A 22,059-nucleotide genomic window follows, 5' to 3' on the forward strand; every position below is an offset into this window, starting at 1 on the left:
TGCAGGCCCTTTGGTTGATGGCAGCTAGCATTCCCTCGGACAGTGTTTGGGTGTAGCTGGAAGGACAGCAGGAGTTGGCTGTTGTTCATGGTGTCATTTTTGGGGCAGGCTGGGAGAACTTGTGTGTGAATAGAAGCTGTCGTGGTGGCTGGTCTCAGGGCTAGAAAATGTTTCCTGGCTTGTGCTATTTACTGGTATGAATGCAGCCCCAAAATGGCCCTTCAAGGAGCCCAAAACTGCACTGATCATTATGCAGATGAGATTTGATTTTTGCTTTTTTTTTTCTTCTTTTTTTTTGTTTTAATCCTGCTTAGAGCTTGATGTTCATTATGGCTTGTGACAAGTTGCAAACATAATTACAAGGCAGAGGCTAAAAATGCTGTCATGTTGGGAAGCACACAACTCATGACAATGCTTTTATATAAATACCAAGAATAAGCAAGTATCATGGACTGCTGTAATCTGTTTCCACACAACATAAAGAAATCCAGTTTTCCTCCCCAGAGCTGTGCTATTCCTCTTGTGTCCAATGTGAAAGCTGATGCGATTTTCCTTTTCATTTGGGGAAAATGGGTTGCAATTTATTTGGTGTTTCTATTGAGAGAGCTACTAAGCAGGATTTCCTACATTGGTATTTCTTCATTCAAAAGACTTTCATAAAATCATAGAATCATGGAGTGATGATGATTTGTTTTTTTTTAAATTCAGAGAAGACATAAACTGTGGTAAGAGACCTGACAGCAAACTGTATCCAAGTAAGAGTTGTCACAGAAAGGCTGCCTGAGCAGCACAACTGCAGGGCTGCTTTGTACCTCTGAAGGCTCAAGAACACGGATCAGCCTATGCACTGCAAAATACTTGCTGCAATTACAAGTGGAGACATCCAACTGTTTTCTCAGTAGGCCAGTCAGGAGGAAAACTCCACTGAGAGAAAAGCAAAACATCCCCTGCATATCAGGGATTACAAGCTGTCCAGGCAGACGAATTTCTGACTCACAATTATTAAAAGTAACTTTGAAAATGCCTTTCTCCTGAAGGGAAATAAAAACCCCTCAGCTCTTTTTTTGTCCCCTCACTGAACCGAAGTCCTGTAGTAAAACCTTTTGAAAGATCAAAACGCAGGCTATGCTAATCATGACCAGCTGCTGAGAGATGTGAATCTTTTCTGCTTCACAGTGCACAGTCCACAAATAGGTGAAGTACAGTGAAACTGGCCCTGCAGCTAAGCAGGAATCCACTGCAGAGAAGCTGCTGTGAGTCATGGTAGTTGTGGGACTACCAAAACTGAACACAGTATTTGAGGTGTGGCCTCACCCGTGCTGAGTGCAGGGGGACAATCACTTCCCTGGCCCTGCTGGTCACACTTTCTGATACAAGCCAGGATGCCATTGGCCTTCTGGGCCACCTGTGCACACTGCTGGCTCATGTTCAGCCGGCTGTCAATTAACACCCTCCAGGTTCTTTTCCTCTTTTCCTCTGTGTAGCTTTCCAGACACTCTGCCCCAAGCCTATAGCGTTGCCTGAGGCTGTCGTGGCCCAGGTGCAGGACTTGGCACTTGGCCTTGTTGAACTTCACGTGGTGAAATATGCAAGAAAACTGCAGGGAGCCCCATGGTCGGAACAGAGTCATTGCTCTTTATCATGATAAATAAACTCAAGAGAAATATTTCAATTTGCAATGAAATATTTTTCACTAAATGAACTGGTGGTGGATCAATGTGTGCAGAGCACTACAAGCAATAACATTCTCAGGTCTGTAATGTGAGTGACTCGGTACTGTTGATGGTGTTTTCCTTCTAACAAGTAAAATCCTTATTTTTATTCTTCCAAGGCTTCCTTGAGCAAGGCTTGCTAGTCCAGGACGAAAAGAAATTACGAGATCACTACACCAAAACGATCCAGTTCAAGCTGGATGTGCTGTCTCTTGTGCCAACAGACCTGGCATATTTGAAGCTTGGTTTGAACTACCCCGAGCTGCGATTTAACCGCTTGCTGAGGATTTCTCGGCTCTTTGAGTTTTTTGACCGTACTGAAACTAGGACAAATTACCCAAACATGTTTCGCATCGGCAACCTTGTCTTGTACATCCTTATCATCATCCACTGGAACGCCTGTATCTACTTTGCCATTTCGAAGCTCATCGGCTTTGGAACCGACTCCTGGGTTTACCCCAATGTGTCCATCCCGGAGTACGGGCGCCTGTCGAGAAAGTACATCTACAGTCTGTACTGGTCGACCCTGACGCTGACCACCATCGGGGAAACACCTCCCCCGGTGAAAGACGAAGAGTATCTCTTTGTGGTCATCGACTTCTTGGTGGGCGTGCTGATCTTCGCCACCATCGTCGGTAACGTGGGCTCCATGATCTCCAACATGAACGCCTCCAGGGCAGAGTTCCAGGCCAAAGTGGATTCCATCAAACAGTACATGCATTTCCGAAAAGTGACTAAGGATTTGGAAGCCAGGGTTATTAAGTGGTTCGATTACCTCTGGACCAACAAGAAAACGGTGGACGAGAAGGAAGTTCTCAAAAACCTGCCTGACAAGTTGAAGGCCGAAATCGCCATCAACGTCCACCTGGACACGCTGAAGAAAGTGCGGATATTCCAGGACTGTGAAGCCGGGCTTCTCATCGAGCTGGTGCTGAAACTGAAACCCACGGTCTTTAGCCCTGGTGACTACATTTGCAAAAAGGGAGATATCGGGAGAGAGATGTACATTATTAAAGAAGGGAAACTGGCCGTGGTGGCCGACGACGGCGTCACCCAGTTCGTAGTCCTAAGCGATGGCAGCTATTTTGGTGAAATCAGCATCCTCAACATCAAAGGCAGCAAATCTGGCAACCGGAGGACGGCCAACATCAGGAGTATCGGTTATTCTGATTTGTTCTGTTTGTCTAAAGACGATTTAATGGAAGCCCTCACAGAATATCCGGAAGCCAAAAAGGCTCTGGAAGAGAAAGGGCGACAAATTCTGATGAAAGACAATTTAATAGATGAGGAAGCAGCAAAAGCGGGAGCTGACCCGAAAGATTTGGAAGAAAAGATAGAAAGACTTGAAACGGCTCTGGATACGCTGCAGTCCAGGTTTGCGAGGCTCTTGGCAGAATACACCTCGTCTCAACAGAAGGTGAAGCAGAGACTCTCCAAAGTAGAAACCCGAGTGAAAAAATACGGTAGCGGCACCTTGTCAGTCGGAGAAGCAGAGCCTGAAAAACCTGAGGGAGAGAAGAAGCAGTGAAGGAGTGTTTGTATTTCCTCATTTCTTCAAGAAGGTTGAAAGCACGTGAAAGCCATAAATGTATGTAAATATGTGTGTGCATACATAGACACCATTATTTTTATATGAACTCAAGAGAATGGTTTTTAGCATTTTTAACTGAAGCAGTATTTTCTTGTAAATAGAATGTTGTCCCTGTCTTCTTAGTGGGAGGTTCGGTCTGGCATTCGGGTACTTTTCACACTGGGAATGAGTTTCTTACAGGTCACGCTCAGAACGTCTGTTGTGTATGGTCCGTGTAGCTCGTTGTCTCTTCCCACGCACGTTGTGTTATGAAGACGTTGTACTTAAAGTAGAAGGGATTGGGATGATTTTTTTAAGGGTTTAAAGATTACTGATAAGGTACATGCTCTGCCTTGCTACCTCAGTAGCTGATGAAGCGCACGGACACACCTGGGCTTCTCTAAACCTTTGGGTTTTCACAGGGAAGCGTGTGCATGAACAGTTGGCTTGCAGCTGAGCAGCAGCACCTACCTGGCCTCTGCGGCATCACCCTGTGTGTGCATGAAACAGCCGTTCAGGCAGAGGCTTTATTCTGAGTCTTTGTAATGAGCTGGGTACTGCACACAGGAACATGCTGTTGGAGGAGCAGCGCTCCTTCCCCTCCTTTCTGGTGTGCTCTGCCACAGCCTTTGCTGCTCCACAGCTGCTTTGCATGGGGAGAGAGCAGGAGAGACCCTCTTTCTGTGGGTTTTTTTAGCCCAGCCCCATCCCCACAGGTAGAACCCTGCCCTGGGAGTCCTCAAAAGCTTGCTGGTGGGAGGTACGTGTGTTAATATGGCTTCACTAAACCTAGGGAGAGAAGAGAGGGCCATGATGTGTGCAGCTCCTATATGTAGTAGGGTCTTGAGTGAATTCCCACTCCTAAAGTGGGCACCGCCAAAGACACTGCATGGGCTGTCAGGAGAGGCTGTCCCTGGGTTGCAGTCATTCCTGCTACTGGGCCAGTGTGTCTTCCTCTTTGTTTCATTTAGGGATGCCTACTCCACTTCCCTTACCTGTTTACCAACAGTAGGAAGAACAGAGGCTGCATGTGCCCAGGTCCTGCTGACAGGAGCCCAGTGGCCATGCTTGCTGCTTTGCTTTCTGCGGAGTAATCTCTGCCCATAGTCAGGCTCTGAGGTGAATACACAGGTCTGGTCCCTTCAGTCTCCTGTGACTTTTCACAGAATCTCAAAGGCTGGGCAAAATGCTACAGAGGTTTCTTGCTCTGTCATGTTGCAACCTCAGGATTTGCCCCTTGCACACTCCTCTCAGCCTCCACCACCCCACTGCTTCCAGATTCTTTCCAGGCTTCTCTCCCTCTCGTTAAGGGGGTGTCTGTAATACTCTTCCCTCACTGGGAAAACACTAGCTTTTCTTTTTTTGCTGTACAGTATCTTTCTGTCATGTAGCTTCCCAGGTGTTACTTTTTATCCTCTGGTACCCCATTGACTTCTGAGAGTATGGAGTAGCAGGGGCTGTTCAGCGTCAATGCCATGGGGGCTGGATCCTCCCGCAGCATTAGGTATATCCACGGGCAGTGCTCTGCCCTTCAGTTGTCCTCAGGAGCTCTAACTGCATGTGGGAATAGCTGGGCTGCTGGAAGGCTGGTGAGAAACCCACCGAGAAGAGGGTGGTTTAATTAGATGGTACTGAAATGAAAAGAAGTGGTTGCTTTGCCAAACTGAGTACCGCTGCTCAGAGTAAGGACTCATCTCTGGGTAAGCAGCTGCCCCGCTCCTGCTGACACTTTTGAGCCTGGTGAGAAAGACAAATCTGATAGTGACTGAGGAATGGAGCTTTGCCAGCAACACTGGCAAAAGGACCATTGGGTAGTAGGTGTCTGCACCTGGACTATGTCTAAACTTCTATTACCATCAGCCTAGAAGCCATCTAGACTTGGCTGTCTAATGCAGGCTGGGCTTAACCTCCATCAGCAAGGTTTCCCCTGACTAGAAAGAGGGCTTTGGAAAGTAGCTGAATCCTTTGGCTGAACCTTGTCCTTCTTTCCTCTAAAGACAAATAGGGGAGGTGAGAGAGGCTGCTTTTTGCTGGGGGTCTAGTGCCTTGGCTCCTACCCCAAGGAAGCCATGATGGAGAGGGAGCTGGGTGAGGGCTGGTTGCAGCACAGAACCATCAGCACAGAGGGTGCAGTCAGAAGCTGCTGAACTGGCAGCTCTCACCTTGTAACGGGGCAGCTCACGGTTGCTGTTGTGTCCAACATGGTATCGGGGTGGTGGTGGTTCATACTTACCATCGTGTTCTGCATCAGTCATCGCTCCCTGTAAATATCTACCCACCCAACCAGTGTAGTACAGCTGTTCCAGCCTACTAGGTATATACAAAGTATTATTTGTACCAAATTTATACCAGTTAAAAAAACTCCCCACAAACACAAGAATGTTTCTTTACCTGGTGGAGCAGAACAGCTCAGTCTACCAGTTAAATATATGTTTTCTCTTCCCTTTTCTGTGGCTCTTGGTCTGGCTTTCACATGCCAGGAAAAAAAAAAAAAAAGAGCTGTTTTGATGCTCTTGGCTTTAGTCACTTCAAAATGTGCAGCTTTTGGCATCATGAAATCACATCCTTTGATGTCTTTCATCTCTGTAAGATTTTTTTTTCCCTCTTCTTTAATGTGGCTACAGCATGTACATTAAAATATTTTGAGTAATGTTCAAGCAACTCGGTGTTTTCTCTTGTCCACATCCCTCTGCATTTTAGCGTTTCATGACGAGATTTGATGACGCTGGTGTCACACGGTCCAGGCAATGGTTAGCTAGAAGAGACATCTGAAGTGACAGCAATCCAAGTGGGAAGGGGGGTGTTTTCCCCTCACCGTGGGGCCTGGATTTGACATCGCCACTGTGTTTGTAGGCACCACACAGGCACGAGGGCCCAGGCAGCACCCTGGGGCTCGGCCCTGTGGGGTGCAGAGCATGATGGGCTGCTCGCACTGCTTGTCACCCCTCTCCTATCCTCCCTTTCCCCGGTTCCACAACTTTATCCAGCAGAAATAAAAGCGTCTGTAGCTTTCTGCTACTTGCATGACCTGTGCCATCTACCAAAAATCCCCCGCAAGGCATTCAGCAGGTACTTGGCAGGGGCTGGGCCTGTTCTTCGGCCTCCCAAAAGCAAGCCAGGGATGGCAGAGCTTGAGTCACAGCCCCTGCTCTTGGACAGCAAATGATTAAAAGTTGTGCTGCTCTCCAAACTGCTCTCAAGAGCAGCACTCCCTCCTTTTCCCTTTGTCGCTATTATTATTTTGCCTAAACAGTTTTTACAGTAGAAAGCCCTGCTCCAGAACATTCAGTGAACTGGACAACAGAAAGGGTGATGACAGCAGAACTGCACGTGTCAGTGTGCAGACCATCTTGGAGCATCTTCCTTATGAGGAAAGGCTGCAGGAACTGGGGCTGTTTAGTTTACAGAGGAGGAGATTGAGGGGGGATCTCAACATTTATAAGTATCTAAATGGTAGATGTCAGGAGGTTGGGGCATCCCTTTTTTCTATGTTATCTATCGACAGGAAAAGGGGTAATCAGATGAAGCTGGAACACGAAGAGTTCCATTTAAACATAAGAAATAACTATTTCACTGTGAGAGTGAGGGAGCCCTGGCACAGGCTGCCCAGGTAGAGTGTGGAGTCTCCTTCCTGGAGGTCTTCAAAACCTGCCTGGATGCATTCCTGTGTGACCTGATGTAGGCGGACCTGCTTCTGCAGGCAGATTGGACTAGAATATCTCTAAAGGTCCTTTCCAACTCCTATCATTCTACGATTCTATGATTCCCTCACAGACAGCCAAGGGTTGGGGTTACCTTGATTGTGCAGCTCTCTGTAGAAACAGCCCAGAGAAGGAACAACCCTTAATTATTTTATCTTAGGGCTCTTACTCTACAGTTTTATTCCTGCCAAATATGTTAACCTGCAAGCAGAGGGTGCTCTGCTTTGCATTAACAATCTGTTCTTTCCCCTGCAAAATGGTTGGTTGGTGTTTGCTTTGAGATTGTCTATACATTACTGACCTGGAAGACACACCGGTTTCTGCATTGTGCTAATGACAAGGATGAAAGAGGGTTCCATGGGCCAAACCTGGTCCAGCTTGTCCAACGAGAACGCAGTCAGGCTGACTAAAGGAGAGCTGCACTTCATCCTGAAGCTTTGTGAAATGATGACAGCATTTGTACTTGGCTTCAAAGTCCCCCAGCTCTTCTAATGATGTTTCCACCCTGGAATAGACAGAAAGACTCTGGTTTACATAATTTAGCATTCATAAAAACCCTTTGCATATCCCTGAGAGCAAAATGAATTGTGCACTAAACAGATCTGGCTAAAGCACAAGATTTCAGCTGTGGCAGCTTTCCTGAGTGAAGCCATCATTCCAGGAATAATCCCCCTCCCTTCCCCAGTCCCATCCACTGAGGAGGATTTTGATCAAGGAGTCCTTATGGTGAGGGATAGGGAAGCCCTTCTCCCTTCTGCTCTGCCTTGGGTGGATGGGGAGAGAAGCACATACAAGCCTTGAGGAAGAACCTCTGGGGCTAAAAACAGTCAGGCCTTTTGTTTCTGACATTCAGATTTCGCAGCCATTTCCTGTCACTGCATTTGTGGCTCCTCGGTGGAAAACAAAATGCTGTTGCTCTGTGCTTGCAGTCCTTTCTACTCCATACCCTTTAGAGTGAGGAGGGAAGACTCACCTCATTTAAGCAAAATCCCCTTCTGCAACCTCGAGAGCAGGACAGCAGGATGTCCCCAGCTTTTGAGGATGAACACAGATGTTTGCTTTACTCCAAGAGCAGCAGCAGTTCTCACACAGGTCTTCTTCATCAGCTCTACCATTTCTACCTGCCTTCTGCTCGGAGGGTGCAGGCTGCAGGGCCAGTAGCTCTTGGGCTGTCCTCCCAGGAGGCTGAGGACATCCTCCAGCTCAAACACAGACCTGTCTTACTTGTATAGGTAAATCCAGGGTAGGTTACCAGAAAGTCCAGAAACAGGAAAGGAATTTACTAATGGTTGTCATTCCATCTTTCCCAATGTCTGTAGGCGCTGGTATGGACCTTTCTGTAACTGGGTAACTGAAGAACAGTCACATGGAAAACAGGGAAAGCACAACTGCATTCCAGACTGACGGGCAGCTTGACGAATAGCTATTAATTCATCAGTTTTTGGTCTGTTTTGATGTAACGTCTCTTTAGTTTCCTGACAAGAAAATAAAATCAACCCCAAACATTCTGTTGTTATTGCCAACAGTTACTTTCCCTGCAGCACCCTGGAAGGAGAGCTGCCCCTCAGCAGTCACTACTAGGCCGGTGCAGCCCATCCAGGTAGGCAGCCACAGCAAGAACCAGTGGGCACTACCTCCCTTCCAAGAGAGAGAGAGAGAGAGAGAGAGAGAGAGAAAAGCATGAAAGGATACATTTTTTTTCCCCTGGTACAGCTTGCTTCCAGGGGTGATGAATCAAACTGTCCCTGCTGCAAAGATCTGCTCTTTCTAGAATCAGCTGTCAGTTCAACTGCTGAAGCACAAATATTTTACATTCAGACTGGTGCAGGTAATTAATCCAATGAGCTTCAGTGGGATTCCCACTATTTGCAAAGTATTTGCAGATTTAGGCTGGTTAAAGCAAGTGCTCAGGGCTGCTTGTTCACGGGTAACCACCCAATGCTCGACACAAGGAGGCCTCTCTTACAGCACTGACTTTGGGCACTCCATGGTGAAGGAAACAATCCAGAGGTTTTTTGTGGTTTTTCTTTTAAGGGATTCTGACAACTAAAAACCTAATGCCTTGTTTCCTTGCAATAACACAGCTACCTCCCACTACACTTGCGTTAATGCTAGAGAAAAGCTTATGTCTCGCAGCTAAAAGTTGCAGAGCTTTTCAAGGAAAGCACCTCATGCCTTTCCAAACACATCAGATGCCACTACAGCTTGTTTCTCCTCTCAGCCGTGGCCAGGCTCCTCCATGCATGGTGAGACTAGGCAGTATGAGGGAGGCTCCCAGATACCAGACAGACTGACAAAAGTTGCTGCCCCAAGGAAAACACCTTCAGTTCAGGGTGTCACCTGCCACAGCCATAAGCTAACGGCACCAGCCCCAAGTGCTGGCCGCTGGAGGATGAGTGTGATGAGGAAGGAGAGGAGTGGTGCTGCCCTCACACCTCAGGGCAACTGGCGGCAGTTTAACACTGCAGCCAAGAACAGAGGTGACAGACCCATCCCAGGCAGAGAAGCACCAAGTGGTTCAGCTCACCGTCACCAGGGAAGAGGTGAGGCTCTTCCAGAAGACATGCAGCAACCTGAAGCCCCAGAGAAAGCAGACAGGGAAGACCCTTTCTGTTGACCAAGTAATTTTCTCCAACTGGTTTGCATGTTGGTGGCCAGGAGGAGCCTATGACAGACGGATGGGTGACAGGGCTGGCTCCAGTGGAGCACACTTCTGCCCCGAGCCACTGCCCCTGCTGAGGATGGGAAACGTGTTGTGCAGCACCACACAGCTCCCTCCTCTCTATAGGTTTCAGCCCTAGAGAGCTTCACTCTTGCTTGTGATGGGGAGAGGAGGGGAATGCAGAGGAAACTCAGAAGGTGATGAGACAAACTGATGCTCCAGAGGCTGCAACAAACCATGGGATGCAAGATTTCCAGAGGAAAGGTAAAAACCAGAATATGGCTGCTGGAGGCTCCCCATCTCAGAGTTTCTAAGAACAAGCTGCTGCAACAGCCCATTTTACCATCAATTTTACCATTTACCAGCCCATTTACTTCCAGCAGCAAAGCAGATGCCCATTGCTCCTGCAGCTCCAGCTTCCCTCATTGCCAGTGCTGGTCCACAGCAGGAGACGGCAACTGAGTGCTGGCCCTGGGCCACCCACTGCCCCTTCGGGAGGCGCCAAGGGTACAGAAGAGAGAGAAAGGACTAAACCAGTCATCTGAAAGTGGCAACTACAGCAGTGGATGGTCCCAGAAAGAGAGCTCTGAACCCAGGAAACCTTTCCTAGATCTGAGACTGTGAAGGCTTTTCTTCTCCAAAAGCAAAGCCAGTGAGGAAAACTGGCTGGGATGCTAAACTCAGACTGCTTATCCAAAAAGCTGTAGGCTGGAAGCAGTATTGCTTCTGAAAGGCCTGAGGTCTGCCATCCAGAAAGATTCCTGGCACAGGAGTGATGGTCTCACCTGCCAGCAGTAGCTGGGGCAGAAGGAAGAGCCTGGCAAGGGCAGAGCTCAGTGGGTGCAGACCAACTGCAAAACAGACAGAAAGGAGCTTGGTCAGAAAGGATACCCAAGTGGGGATTTTAGTTTGAGAATATGAGACCCTCTCCAGAGAGATTCAAGGTGAACAACACAGGCCCCTACAAAGTTCATAGAATTCTTCATGTGCAGATGACAATTAAAAATGAACCTCAGAAAAAATCAGTGCATCTGGAACAAGATATTATTTTTGTGAAAACATGCTTTCATCTAGGAAACATTCCAGTGCCTAGTCTCCCATTTTTAAATTAGAATAAATTACATTAGGAAATAATAAAACCCCCTTCATTGTATCTCAGTAGCTCACCTGATCTTTACCCGTTGCTGCACAAACACCGAGTGTTTGCAACAGGAAAGAGCTAAATCAAATGTAGTGGCACAGCACATATGGAAGCTCAAAACTTGGAACAGAAAGGTTTAACTAGTTGCCATTTTATAGACAGTTACTTTGTGATCATTGCTGCTTGCACTGCTATACCACATAGGTCTGAAGGCAAAAGGATGCGGTGAGAAGACACATCTCTGTACGCGAACACACTAGCACAGCAGAAATGTCCACCAGAGCTTTCAGTGACAGCAAGAAGAAAAGATTCACGTCTGCTTTGCACATGACAACGGCTCGGTGTCAAATCTTCAAGCTGCTGCGGTTTTTATCTTCTCTTGCTGTTACTTGCTATGAGCAGCATCATCCCTGCACGCACAGCAGTTTGGTTTAGCCATGCTGCCTGTCCTTCCAAGGCAGTACTCTGACTCCAGCAGTCACTGGCTGACTTTCAGAGTCAGCTCCGATCACATTTTTAGGTCTCAAAACCATGAACAAACCTACCCAGGAAGAGAACATAGCAGTTTCTAATGCCATTTTATTATCTGTTGTCCTTGTCTCTTCAAAATGTCTCCACAGAAATCCTGAAGCAGAATATATGCCAGCAACAGCCAATCACAAACACAAGTGTACCTGGCAGACTCCAATTATTTATCAGGACCACTCTCTGGATATAACCTACAGAACAGAACAAAACCACACTTGTGTATTGCAAAGCAGTACACCTGCAATTAAAACTACCTTCCCACCATCCCTTGTCTTCCAAAGATCCTTTAAGGCCCTCCTTCTGGTTAAAATAACAACCCCAAAACACACCTCCACTTCCTTTATCTTCCCTAGTCTCTTTCTCAATGAAAACCCATTTTCCAACTGCTTCTCTTCCTACCTAGTTCCTTTTTCTGCCAACCCATCTCCTTCTCCTCCCATATCACCCTTCCACTTGCTCCCCACACCAGCTGACGTAAGGGTCTCCTCCAGCCTGGCCCAGGGCCCGTCCCATACACCTCTGACTGTGTTTTACACAGGTGGTTTCAGAGAAATGAGAATGTGCATTCCTGTGAAATAAATAGTATGCTTTTCTAAGGAGATTTAAAAAAACCTAACAAACAAAACAAAACCAAAACCAATCAAATAAAGGACTGATTGTGGCTTTCAAAGATCACAGGCCCTTTCTGCCTGCAATCTTATGCCTGCAAAATTCCCTCCTTCTGTTCAAGGAGATTGTGGGACCCCAAACCAACACTCACCAGAACCCATTTGCTGCTCTTAAGAGAGCAGAGCTTGCAGCAGGCATAATCCACACAGAGATACATCAAGGAAAAAGTGATTTTCGTGCTCCCCACAGATTCTGTCACAGCTGCTGGCAACAGGCTGGGTAGGCCTCAGTACACCTGGTCAGCAGTTGAGGTGAATGAGTTGCCCCATTTCAGGCCAAGGCACGATGCCACTTACCAGAAAGTCAACCAAAGACACACTGGAAACTTCTGGGACAACGGGAAGAGGTAGATGCCCATGTTTGGTGACAAGGTGGTACGCCAGGATGCAATGTCAGTGGTGGCAAAGCCCCTGGACTGCAGGCCAGCCCCTCATGTGGCCACTCGGTGACAGCAACACTATATGAGGACAGAAACCTTACAGCTCCACAGCACAGAGCCCACCTCACCTAGCAAGTAGCTTTCACAATTGCTGCTTAGGGAAATCCAAATGGAGAGAGACATTCTTTTCATTTTCTTAATGAAAAATGAGAGAAAAAAAAATCAACAGCTGAACACATCTTTAGACAGAGCAGTGGAGAAAAAGATACGCCGCTATTTCATGGGTTTTCCAAGTGAAGTCTTGCAGAAAGGACAGGACAAATGTAAAGGCAAATACCAGTATCAATGCTGTTTCCAAAGCAGTATTGCCCTCTATGATACTGCATTAAAAAAAATCCTAGAGAAAGAATGGAATTCCTTAAAAATTGAATTAATTTCAAGTCCCTGATGGTCTTATGAATTTTGTGACAACAGCTTTGATCATTAAGTCTGGATGTTTAATTACAATTGTGCCTTTGTCAGGAAAGGCTTGATGATGCATAGCTAAACTTGGGAGAAGTTCCTGCTCCATCTTGCATGCTGAAATGCTGGAGTTTTTCTGCATAATAAATAAGGCACAGCTCAAACATCCAGCCCAACTGAAGTATCTTCATCCTGAAAATTGAGACAACCAGAAAGCTTTTAATCCCTTGGTGAGATTAAGAAATATACCTGGAGGTACTTGCCTACAACAGTGCCAGGAAAGCACCTTAAAATGATGCTGTGGGGTTGTCCACCTGCTGGAACATGAGCAGCATGGAAACCTGTCCCCCACTCCCTGCTCTGTGGAGCAGAAACCCAGGCAAGTGTCTGATTTGGCCACGCTGTGGGCTACCAGGAGATTCAGCCAGGTATGTCACGCCTGCATGGTAGGAAGTGTGGTATGAAGCTCCAAAGCTTCACAGCAAAGCAAAGACTGCTGCTGGATGAGAGGCAGGGACTGACTGCTGTAACAGGGCAGCTTGGAGCCCTGGGCTCATCCACAGCCCATTCCAGGATCAGCAATCCTCAAAGCACAGGGGCTCTTGGCTGCCACAGTTCCTCCTCAGCCTGCCCAACAGAACATAAGCCCAGTCAGAAAAACTTTCGAACCACTTTTCTTTAGTTGACGGAACTCTGCTCACTCTCACTGGCTGTTACTGAAATCTTTTTAGCAACAAACAAAAGCTTTCACCTTTTAAAAGGTGATGCTCTGTTCATGCAGAGCCTGTTGCTGATGTACCTTTAGAGCTAAACAAAGCTATTCCTTCACTCTTAATGAAATCTGAAAAAGTGCCCTATTTGTTCAGTACTTATGATTCTTTTGAGCATATCTTGCATTGTCATAATTTTTGAGGCATACTATAAAACACAGAGAAAAACCTGATGTCCCCTCCATGCCAAGGTTGGAAACACCTTGACAGTCTACTAGGGTGCAGAAGGAAACACTCAGAGGCATTTGTCACTTGTCAACTGAGACAATGCTGAGCTGCCCAAAATATTTTCTTGTTAATACATGAGGGACATCCTGAGGAGAGACCAACTGGCACCAGACGGCTGCCTTAGAAGAGAAATGTCTGTCTCACTCGAGAGAGAGATTTTAGTGACATGTGAGTGTACCTGTTTCTTGGGTAAGCTTTGTAGACCCCAAATTTGGAGTGCTGAAGGACTAGGTGAGAGTCACATTTCAGATGTGTCTAGAGCCCAGAAAAAAAAAAAAACCCAGAGATAACTTAAATGGCATTTTCACCTCTTTGACAAACCTCTCCAGAAACACAAGACTGATTGGGACGTCTGTAGGGCAGGAGAGCAGTCTGAAGCTACAAGACTTCAAGATTTAATGTAAACCTTACCAACTGCTGCTGTTGGACAATTAGCACATTTTTAACAGTGCTGAGGAGACCAGGCTTCCATATAAGTGGCATTTTGGGGAGGTGGTACACATTCAAACAGGAAATCTGTCAAACACAAAGTACTTTTGTCTTACCTGGAAATGATTCCTTGAAAAACACCTTATGCTTTTAAAGGCCAAAACAATTACGTATCGTTTTAATCTTAATGCCAAAGGAAGACAGAAAAAGCTTATTTACAACATCAGTGCTTCAGTCAGAGAACTTTGTATTGCCATCCAGTTACACTGTCTGCCCAGCTTTGGGACCTACACAGAAAAAAATCCAACATAGATCTCTGATGCTTGTCAGCTGGGCAAAACCACCATCCATAGCTGCATCACAAGAAGACAAGTTACAGGCACAGAGCTTAACCATGTTAGACCATTGACGTCCTACATATCACACAGCAGGATCACGATGTGGTTCATACATGTCACACCACCTCAAGGCACTTGGCAGATCTTGTTCTCATCACTTACGGTATGGGAAGCCCCAAACCTGAAGGACTTGGTAAGTTATAATGATCAGCATCGTTCTCAGCCACCCTACGAAGAGGTATCTTGTGGTTTCCTTTTCCAGGACACAGGCCTTGAGTGAGGGGAACATTCAAGAAAGTATCCCTGGAGCACCACCTGCAGAGCGCAGACCAGAAGGCAGCTAGCCTTCTAGCCTTCTAGTTGGCCATCTAGGCCAACTTGCCTCGGCTTGGATTTGAGAGGAACATCACTCGACCTCACACCAACTACAATTCACTTCTGGAGAGTTTTAGGTACCTGTAACCCTCAAATTATGCTGTCCTACAAAGTTTCTATCAAACAATTTAATACTCGATTTATCAAAGCAAGGGAGTCACTTGTTTTCTTTGTCACTGAACCGTGATGAAAAAAGGTCACTGGTTTATTCAGCATCATTGTTACACAACAGTTGTCTGTTTCTATTACTAGAAAGAATTTATTAAAATAGTCCCAAGAGACATCTTTTTTTTTCCCACCCCCACCAATGATTTCAAAACTATGCCTTTCAATGCCAATTCCACAGAGTCATGGGTTTGGTTGGTAGAAATCAGAGCAATTGTCAAGGCACAAGCTCAGCTCTGCACATCCGCTGCAGCTTGTAACAGTGAAGAGATCCGACAGTTACGTCTTCTCTTAAGAGACGCACAATCCCTTCATCGTACATTGCAACAGGAGAAATTGACATTAAACACAGACTACGAAAGGTAAAGGATTTATTTCTGATATGATTTGAGGAGTTAAATTAAAAATCTACTGAATACTTTATGTAGTAGATGAACATAACCTTAGTACTTACTCTCTAACGGTTTATTTAATGGTTGGAAGTGTACAACATGAAGTAGGCCTTACGTTTAATATTGTTCAATTTTGCTTATTGTTAGATGAGATTAAAATACAGTAGCCATCCCTTTAGATTATATGTTGCAACACTGATCATGTGCCTTGATAAGTAGGAACGACGATTTGTTAAATAAACGGTGATGACATAACGTGTAGGGAAGACTTTGGATTGTCTATTTAAAATGTCAACAGAATAGGCAATTAAGAATAAAACTTCATTTTAAGTGCACTTCCACATGCTTGGTTCATAATATAGCAAAAACTTCCTATCTCTTTTTTTCCAAACACTTCACACCCTACTCTAAAGCTGTTCAGTTGAAAATGCACTTTCCCCAGTAAACTTCTGCTTTAAAAAAAGAGTTAACTAAAATTTCTACCCTTTCATATGCTAAGAAATGTTTCCTAATTAAAAACACAGTTTAGTACAAGACATGTGAAGACAATATATAGTGAAATGAATTTTAATTGTTGTGCTGTGACTAAAGTAAAGTTCTCAAGGCTGCAATTTAACATTCCAAGTTCTCCCTTCCATCTTTATTGATTCTTAAGGTTTTGCACAGAAACTCTTTGGGGGCTAGAACAGCAGTAATTGCATCACACTGTTTTTTCCAAGACTTCAAGTTTCAAAAGCAAACTCTTCAAAAAGTACAGTTCTTGATTTGATTAGATACAGGGACAAAAATATAGCACATACTTGAAGGTTACATGGTCTACAAATGATGGCAATATTTTCCTTGGGAGAGTACAGTTTGTTTTCTTGTAAATACTCAAAAAGGCTCAACTTCAAGCAGTAATAAACACAAGCAAAAGTGATTTAACCCTTAAAATAAATATTCAGGAAAACCTCTCTGTACATACAAGTGAAAGAATATGTAACACTTTCACGCTAAAAGAAAAAATAAAGATTTTGTTCATATAAGCAGCTGAAATCTGCTGTTCCAGCCCAATGTCCCCAGTAAAGAAGGGAGGCACAAACACAGGTGACTACTGTAGCTCACTATCTTATGGCCTTTTTGGACAGGGACATCACCACCATCATTCGTTTAATCCCTTTTGTTATATTTATTACAGCATGCCAAATCCTTTGGCATACGTGATGGCCTTCAATAATCTTTCTTTAAGCTTTTCTTTGCTTGAGTACTCCGGAAGCAAAAGTACATTAAAGCATGTGTGAGATGTAGGTAACCTGTGGGGAAAAACAAACAAACAAACAAAAAGAGAATTCAGATCTGGGAACACGCAGTGCATGCAAAGAAATACCCTGCTATTTCACAAATCTGAAATCATGAACTCCAAGAGGGTCTACTTTGCTTAAAGATTCGGCTTTCAGATCTAACTAAGTTACCAAATTCAAAGCACAGAGTTAGCTTCCATTTAGAAACAAACAAACAAGCAAAATGTAGAGAGTTTTAAATATAGACAAATTTTTTTACCTCTCTGTATCTGGGCCATTTTTGGCTATGATCATCTTTAACTTTCCAAGTCCTCCCACTGGGGCTCTGTCTGTGCCTGTTGTAAACTGTAAGAACAGTCTTTTCTGTTCGTCTGTAAATGAATGGACTATTTCCCAGAATTCTCTATTGAGGAAGAAATAAAAAAAAAATTAAACAAACTGAAAACCTCCCTTGGTACAAACCAAACTTTCAAAAGGCATTGAACTTTGAAGGTTTAGTAACGCTAATCAATCTTAACATTGAGTTTACAAGTTGCATTCATAAACCAAAACTAATGGTAATGTAATTAGCAATTGATCAGTTTCAGCAGCAGAAATCAGAAATTATTATCAAAAAAGGGCAGTTGAATTGTTTTTAAGTGTTAATTTGGCTGACAGATGATCTACAAATATTTCTTCCTTTATTACTCCTATTTCCTAAGGAATTATACTGGTTCCATTACACCACCCCTTTCTACCACCTTCTTAAACACCACCATAAACAAAGACTGTCAAAGGTTTTCTGCCCTAGCAGGAACTAGCTAAGTAGCTGGCAAAGTCTAGAAGACCGAGGACACACATTTCTCTGACCCTTGTCTTCAGAGTCAAAAGGGACAAGAAAGTAAAAAAAAAAAAACCCAAAAAACGCCTACAACACATTGAATTTACTTGATTTCTAACTAGAGAAGAAAGTTCTACATACGTCTATTTAAAGATTTCAATGTTTGTGTGGTTTTTTTTTATAACAGCAGAGCAGTGTTAATTTATTGAAACAGCTGTTTATACCGGGGATTATTTATGGAATATGAGAAAGACAAGAAGAATGGCGAGAAATCCCTTTTAAGCTTCATCAGAGTTCACTGGAACATCAAGACAATGCTTGTACTATCTGCTCTTTTCCAATGACAGTGCTTGAGTAAAGTGAAATTATACATAAGACACTTGCACCTCCAATACTACAAAACCCACTAGATCTTACAACATTGAACTCATTATGAAGAAACAGGCATGTAAAGTGCTTTTCATTTGTTAGAAATTAGAAAAGATTACCTAATAATAAGAGAGTCTCTTGTATAGCCACCATCATATTCTGTAGTTTCTTCTAGTGCTTGAAAATCTAAATTCTGTAAGAAGATGACATTTTTTAAAGTGACCACTAATTATATACTTAGGATCAAAAATGTTCCACTTTCTGGATCCTTACCCTACTTCCACAAATAAGTAATTCAATTTCCTCTGGTCTAAATAAATATTTCAAAGGAGATTCATTGGTCACCATGTGGAATCCTCTCCGAAAGGCCTTGAACTGCTTTTCTACTGATTTATTGAGTATATAGTCCGCGTACAGATTGACAAATTCCTGTAAGGAAACAATGCCCCAAGAAACCTTAGTACTTTGACACATGCCACTTGAAGCATCTCCCCAAATACAAGACCCCAGAATACACTGAATTCTATAATTCTCCATAGATTAGTGCTCAGTAGATGCTGAGCCCTGATCATAAAGAGCAAGTCTCAAATGTCTCTCAAGCGGGTCAAACACCACATCCACACACAGCTATACATTTATTAATGATTTTACTATTGTTAATATTTTTTATTATTGATGTTATTTATCATTGATGCTTTCTAAACTCTTCCTGCTTACAACTACACCGTGCTATGGCAATTTTAAAAGACATTTAAACTTAAACTGTGACTGAGACCAAACCTTTATAGAGTGCTACATAATTCTGTGCAGAGCATCTGCAAGTTCCAGATTGTGTTGAAAAAATGAGCGTACCTTTCTATTTTCGTTTGTAATGGGAATTTTATCACCGTTTTCCTTTAAATCGTGCATCATTGGATTGCCAAAGAGATCCGTGTGAGATATTTGAAACGTTATCATCATATCATCTTCCACACTTCCTTCATACTCTAGCAGGTCTCTCAAACTCTGGTAAAGAACCTGATAGAATAAGAAATACACGTCTGTCAAAAAAGTTTCAACAGATTTCACTGAGTAGTCTCAGAAGACATGCAATCATCTGCCTCAAAAAGGACTGGTACATTCTATGACACAAAAGTTACCTAAGATCTCCCATAACAGCCGAAACAAAAGTATATGAAGCTCAGCATCTGGAAAAACAACCAGGTGCAGACATCACGGAAAGATAAAAAAGAAATAGCTGTATTTTATGTCAGATAAAATTCAGGCAGCAGGCTTTTATCTCCTCCATTTTGATTTAAAAGCCAAACAACTAGGAAGGAATCCTGAAACAATACATATAAGCCAAGTCATTCAAGTAAGAAAATGCACAAAAAATATTAAAAAGAAAAAACAATAAATCACAACTTAGGTCAGAATTTGCCAAGTGGCATCTGAAATTCATAGAATCACAGAATGGTAGGGGTTGGAAGGGACCTTTAGAGATCATCTAGTCCAACCCCCCTGCAGGTTCACCTAGATCAGGACGCATAGGAACATGTCCAGGTGGGTCTTGAAGACCTCTAAGGAAGGAGACTCTACAACCCCTCTGGGCAGCCTGTGCCAGGGCTCCCTCACCTTAACAGTGAAATAGTTTTTTCTTATGTTTAAGTGGAACTTTTTGTGTTCCAGCTTCATCCCATTACCCCTTGTTCTGTTGCTAGATACCACAGAAAAAAGGGATGTTCCAACCTCCTGACACCCACCCTTTAGATATTTATAAATGTTAATAAGATCTCCCCTCAATCTCCTCTTCTCCAGACTAAACAGCCCCAGTTCCCTTGTAAGGGTTTGCTCTATTCAAAGGAGCAACCAGCCTTCCTCCCTGCTATGCCTTAAAAAAAGCCTAAGACTCTCTTGGAAACCAAAGGCTATGCAGAAAAAGAACAATTATTTGGCTGAGACAGAAGTGGAGGACTCAAGAATGCAACTCAAAGGTAAAAGCCATGACTGAGTCCAGCTATGTTTTTTACAGTGAATTAGAGAGAATAATTTCCCCCTCAATGTTTTAAAGTTTACACGTAAGCCTCACCCTCTCAGTATCTGCATCCTTTCAACTCTTCCACAGCACCTTAAAAAAACACAAGCTGCCCAGGGAGGGTGTGGAGTCTCCTCTGGAGGTTTCCAAAACCCACCTGCTGGATGCATTCCTGTGTGACCTGACTGAGGTGAACCTGCTTTAGCAGGGGGTTGGACTGGATGATCTCTAGAGATCTCTTCCAATCCTGACCCCATCTGTGCCTCTGTACTGACTGGAAATGAATGGACTTGGAATCATTGGTGGCAAGGGCTGGTGAACACCCACAGCATTCTCCACAGCATTAGAAAAAGCATTGGGAGGCTTGGCTACTGTGAATTTCATTTTTGGTTTGAGTAGCTATGAGTAAGTGTTTAAGTCATATCAGAAAACAGAGTTAAAAAAGGATTATTTTAAAAGAAGTCAGTGTAGGAGTCAGAGGAGAAGCATAAAGAATAGGGGAGAAAAATTAAGAAATGCCCTGACCGCCTTGTTCCACAGAGATAAATCCACTTTTTAAAGTTTGAGTATGTAATACAAATTACAGGGAGCACTGGGTATTTCTCAACATCATTTTATAGAGAAACTGGTCAAAGCTGGCATGCTGCTGTATGTCACTATGCAGAGCAGACTAGATCGTCTATTTTTCTTTTGTTGTTTACACATGCCTCATTTTCTGATTAAACAAAAATAAAAGACAAGTTCTTTTTAAGCAGTATCATTTTACCCATCTTTGAAAAACTGAAGATGTTGCACAACTGCTTACAAAAACGAGAATGTCCCACCATTTGAAACGACATGAAGCATACTAATAACTCATAGCAGCTAGCATGAGGGAAAACTACTGGTGATCTTTGGTTGAAGACAACACTGTGCACATGTTTCTATGCACTCTCTACTGAAGCATGTGCTTTAGTACTTAAGTGTTTTTGTACAGCCAGCAGCTGGGAAGGGCTGGGGCAAGACAGACACTGATCACTGCTTCCAGTCTGTAGGGGATATTCATGAACTGCCTCATCTGTCTTTCCTTTCTAGATAAAAACCAGTAAAGAGCATGTCTACTGTTACTTTCACATGCTTTGTAGAAATCTACTTCTACAAATAAATTCCCTAATTTTAGAAGTCTCTTTGGGAAGATACTACTACTGATGTTTATTCTTAATAGTACTGAGTGACATTATGAAATTTAGGCAGTATGTAAAAAAACGAAACAATGCTCTATTTGTTGACTTGGAAATTCTGCCTCCTCCAAACCAGCCGCAGTCAGAGGTTTTATTGCTTGTGACTTTATTTTAACAGACTTTTCAAGTCACTGGTTATTTCACTTCCCTTTCAGATGGGGATTTTGTGTTTAACTTAAATCTAGATTAAATTTCTGCATGGAAAATGCATTAACAAACTCAAAAGAACACAAAGAACTTACAGGGTGAGAGTCTGCCAGATCACGGAACGTTCCTTTTTTGCCCATTAGCTTCCTGTAGACAACCATTGGAAAATGTACATCCAGTATACAGTTATTGTAAATAGCCAGGCCCAGTACTATGCCAATCAGTGTAAACTGACCCTCAGTTTCAAAAGAGGACGGATTAAACCAAAACAGTTTTGTAGATTCATCGTATGTGAACATTCCTGTGGAAAAAAATGATGTTGAACAACTATGGTTACATTTCAATAAAAACAACATGTAAAACGTTCCGTTACAAAACCATTTGCATTAGAATGCCTCGAAAACATGTTCAACTTCATATTATACTGAATTTAAAGGCAAAGAGATGCTACTTACCTTAGGGTAACTGGAGCTGCTCAAAACACTGTTACTCACATTACCACTAATAGTATGCAGGAGACCTGAGATACACCATCCCGCAACACCTGTGGAAGCTGTATGTATGAGCACCATCTCTCATCCCCTTCCATCACCCAGGAAGCAGCACCACATTGTCAACGTAGATTGTAACTTTGATAATACAACAATGCAAGAAAAGAACAGAACCAAAACTTATGTGGATGAAACTG

The 22,059-nt window shown here is 43.7% G+C and overlaps 2 protein-coding genes across 7 annotated transcripts in view; one reads left to right on the forward strand and one right to left on the reverse strand.

Moving 5' to 3' along the window:
• CNGA3 (cyclic nucleotide gated channel subunit alpha 3) overlaps positions 1 to 3,352 on the forward strand; it is a 36,009-nt gene extending 32,657 nt beyond the window's left edge. Inside the window, exon 9 of the mRNA XM_061988502.1 lies at positions 1,832 to 3,352. Within this exon, the coding sequence (XP_061844486.1) occupies positions 1,832 to 3,240 (1,409 nt within the window). The 3' untranslated portion in view covers positions 3,241 to 3,352. The remainder of the gene's footprint in view (positions 1 to 1,831) is intronic.
• Positions 3,353 to 16,072: 12,720 nt separating this feature from the next.
• UBE3A (ubiquitin protein ligase E3A) overlaps positions 16,073 to 22,059 on the reverse strand; it is a 56,428-nt gene continuing 50,441 nt past the window's right edge. For all 6 annotated transcript variants that reach the window (XM_061998044.1, XM_061998071.1, XM_061998053.1 and 3 more), the window contains 6 exons: positions 21,467 to 21,672; positions 18,843 to 19,007; positions 18,264 to 18,419; positions 18,110 to 18,183; positions 17,061 to 17,204; positions 16,073 to 16,813 (listed from right to left, as the gene is read on the reverse strand). In XM_061998044.1, coding sequence (XP_061854028.1) covers positions 16,693 to 16,813; positions 17,061 to 17,204; positions 18,110 to 18,183; positions 18,264 to 18,419; positions 18,843 to 19,007; positions 21,467 to 21,672 — 866 coding nt within the window. In that variant the 3' untranslated portion in view covers positions 16,073 to 16,692. The remainder of the gene's footprint in view (positions 16,814 to 17,060; positions 17,205 to 18,109; positions 18,184 to 18,263; positions 18,420 to 18,842; positions 19,008 to 21,466; positions 21,673 to 22,059) is intronic.

This window comes from Colius striatus, chromosome 1, assembly GCF_028858725.1.
Source record: "Colius striatus isolate bColStr4 chromosome 1, bColStr4.1.hap1, whole genome shotgun sequence".
Lineage (NCBI taxonomy): Eukaryota > Metazoa > Chordata > Aves > Coliiformes > Coliidae > Colius > Colius striatus.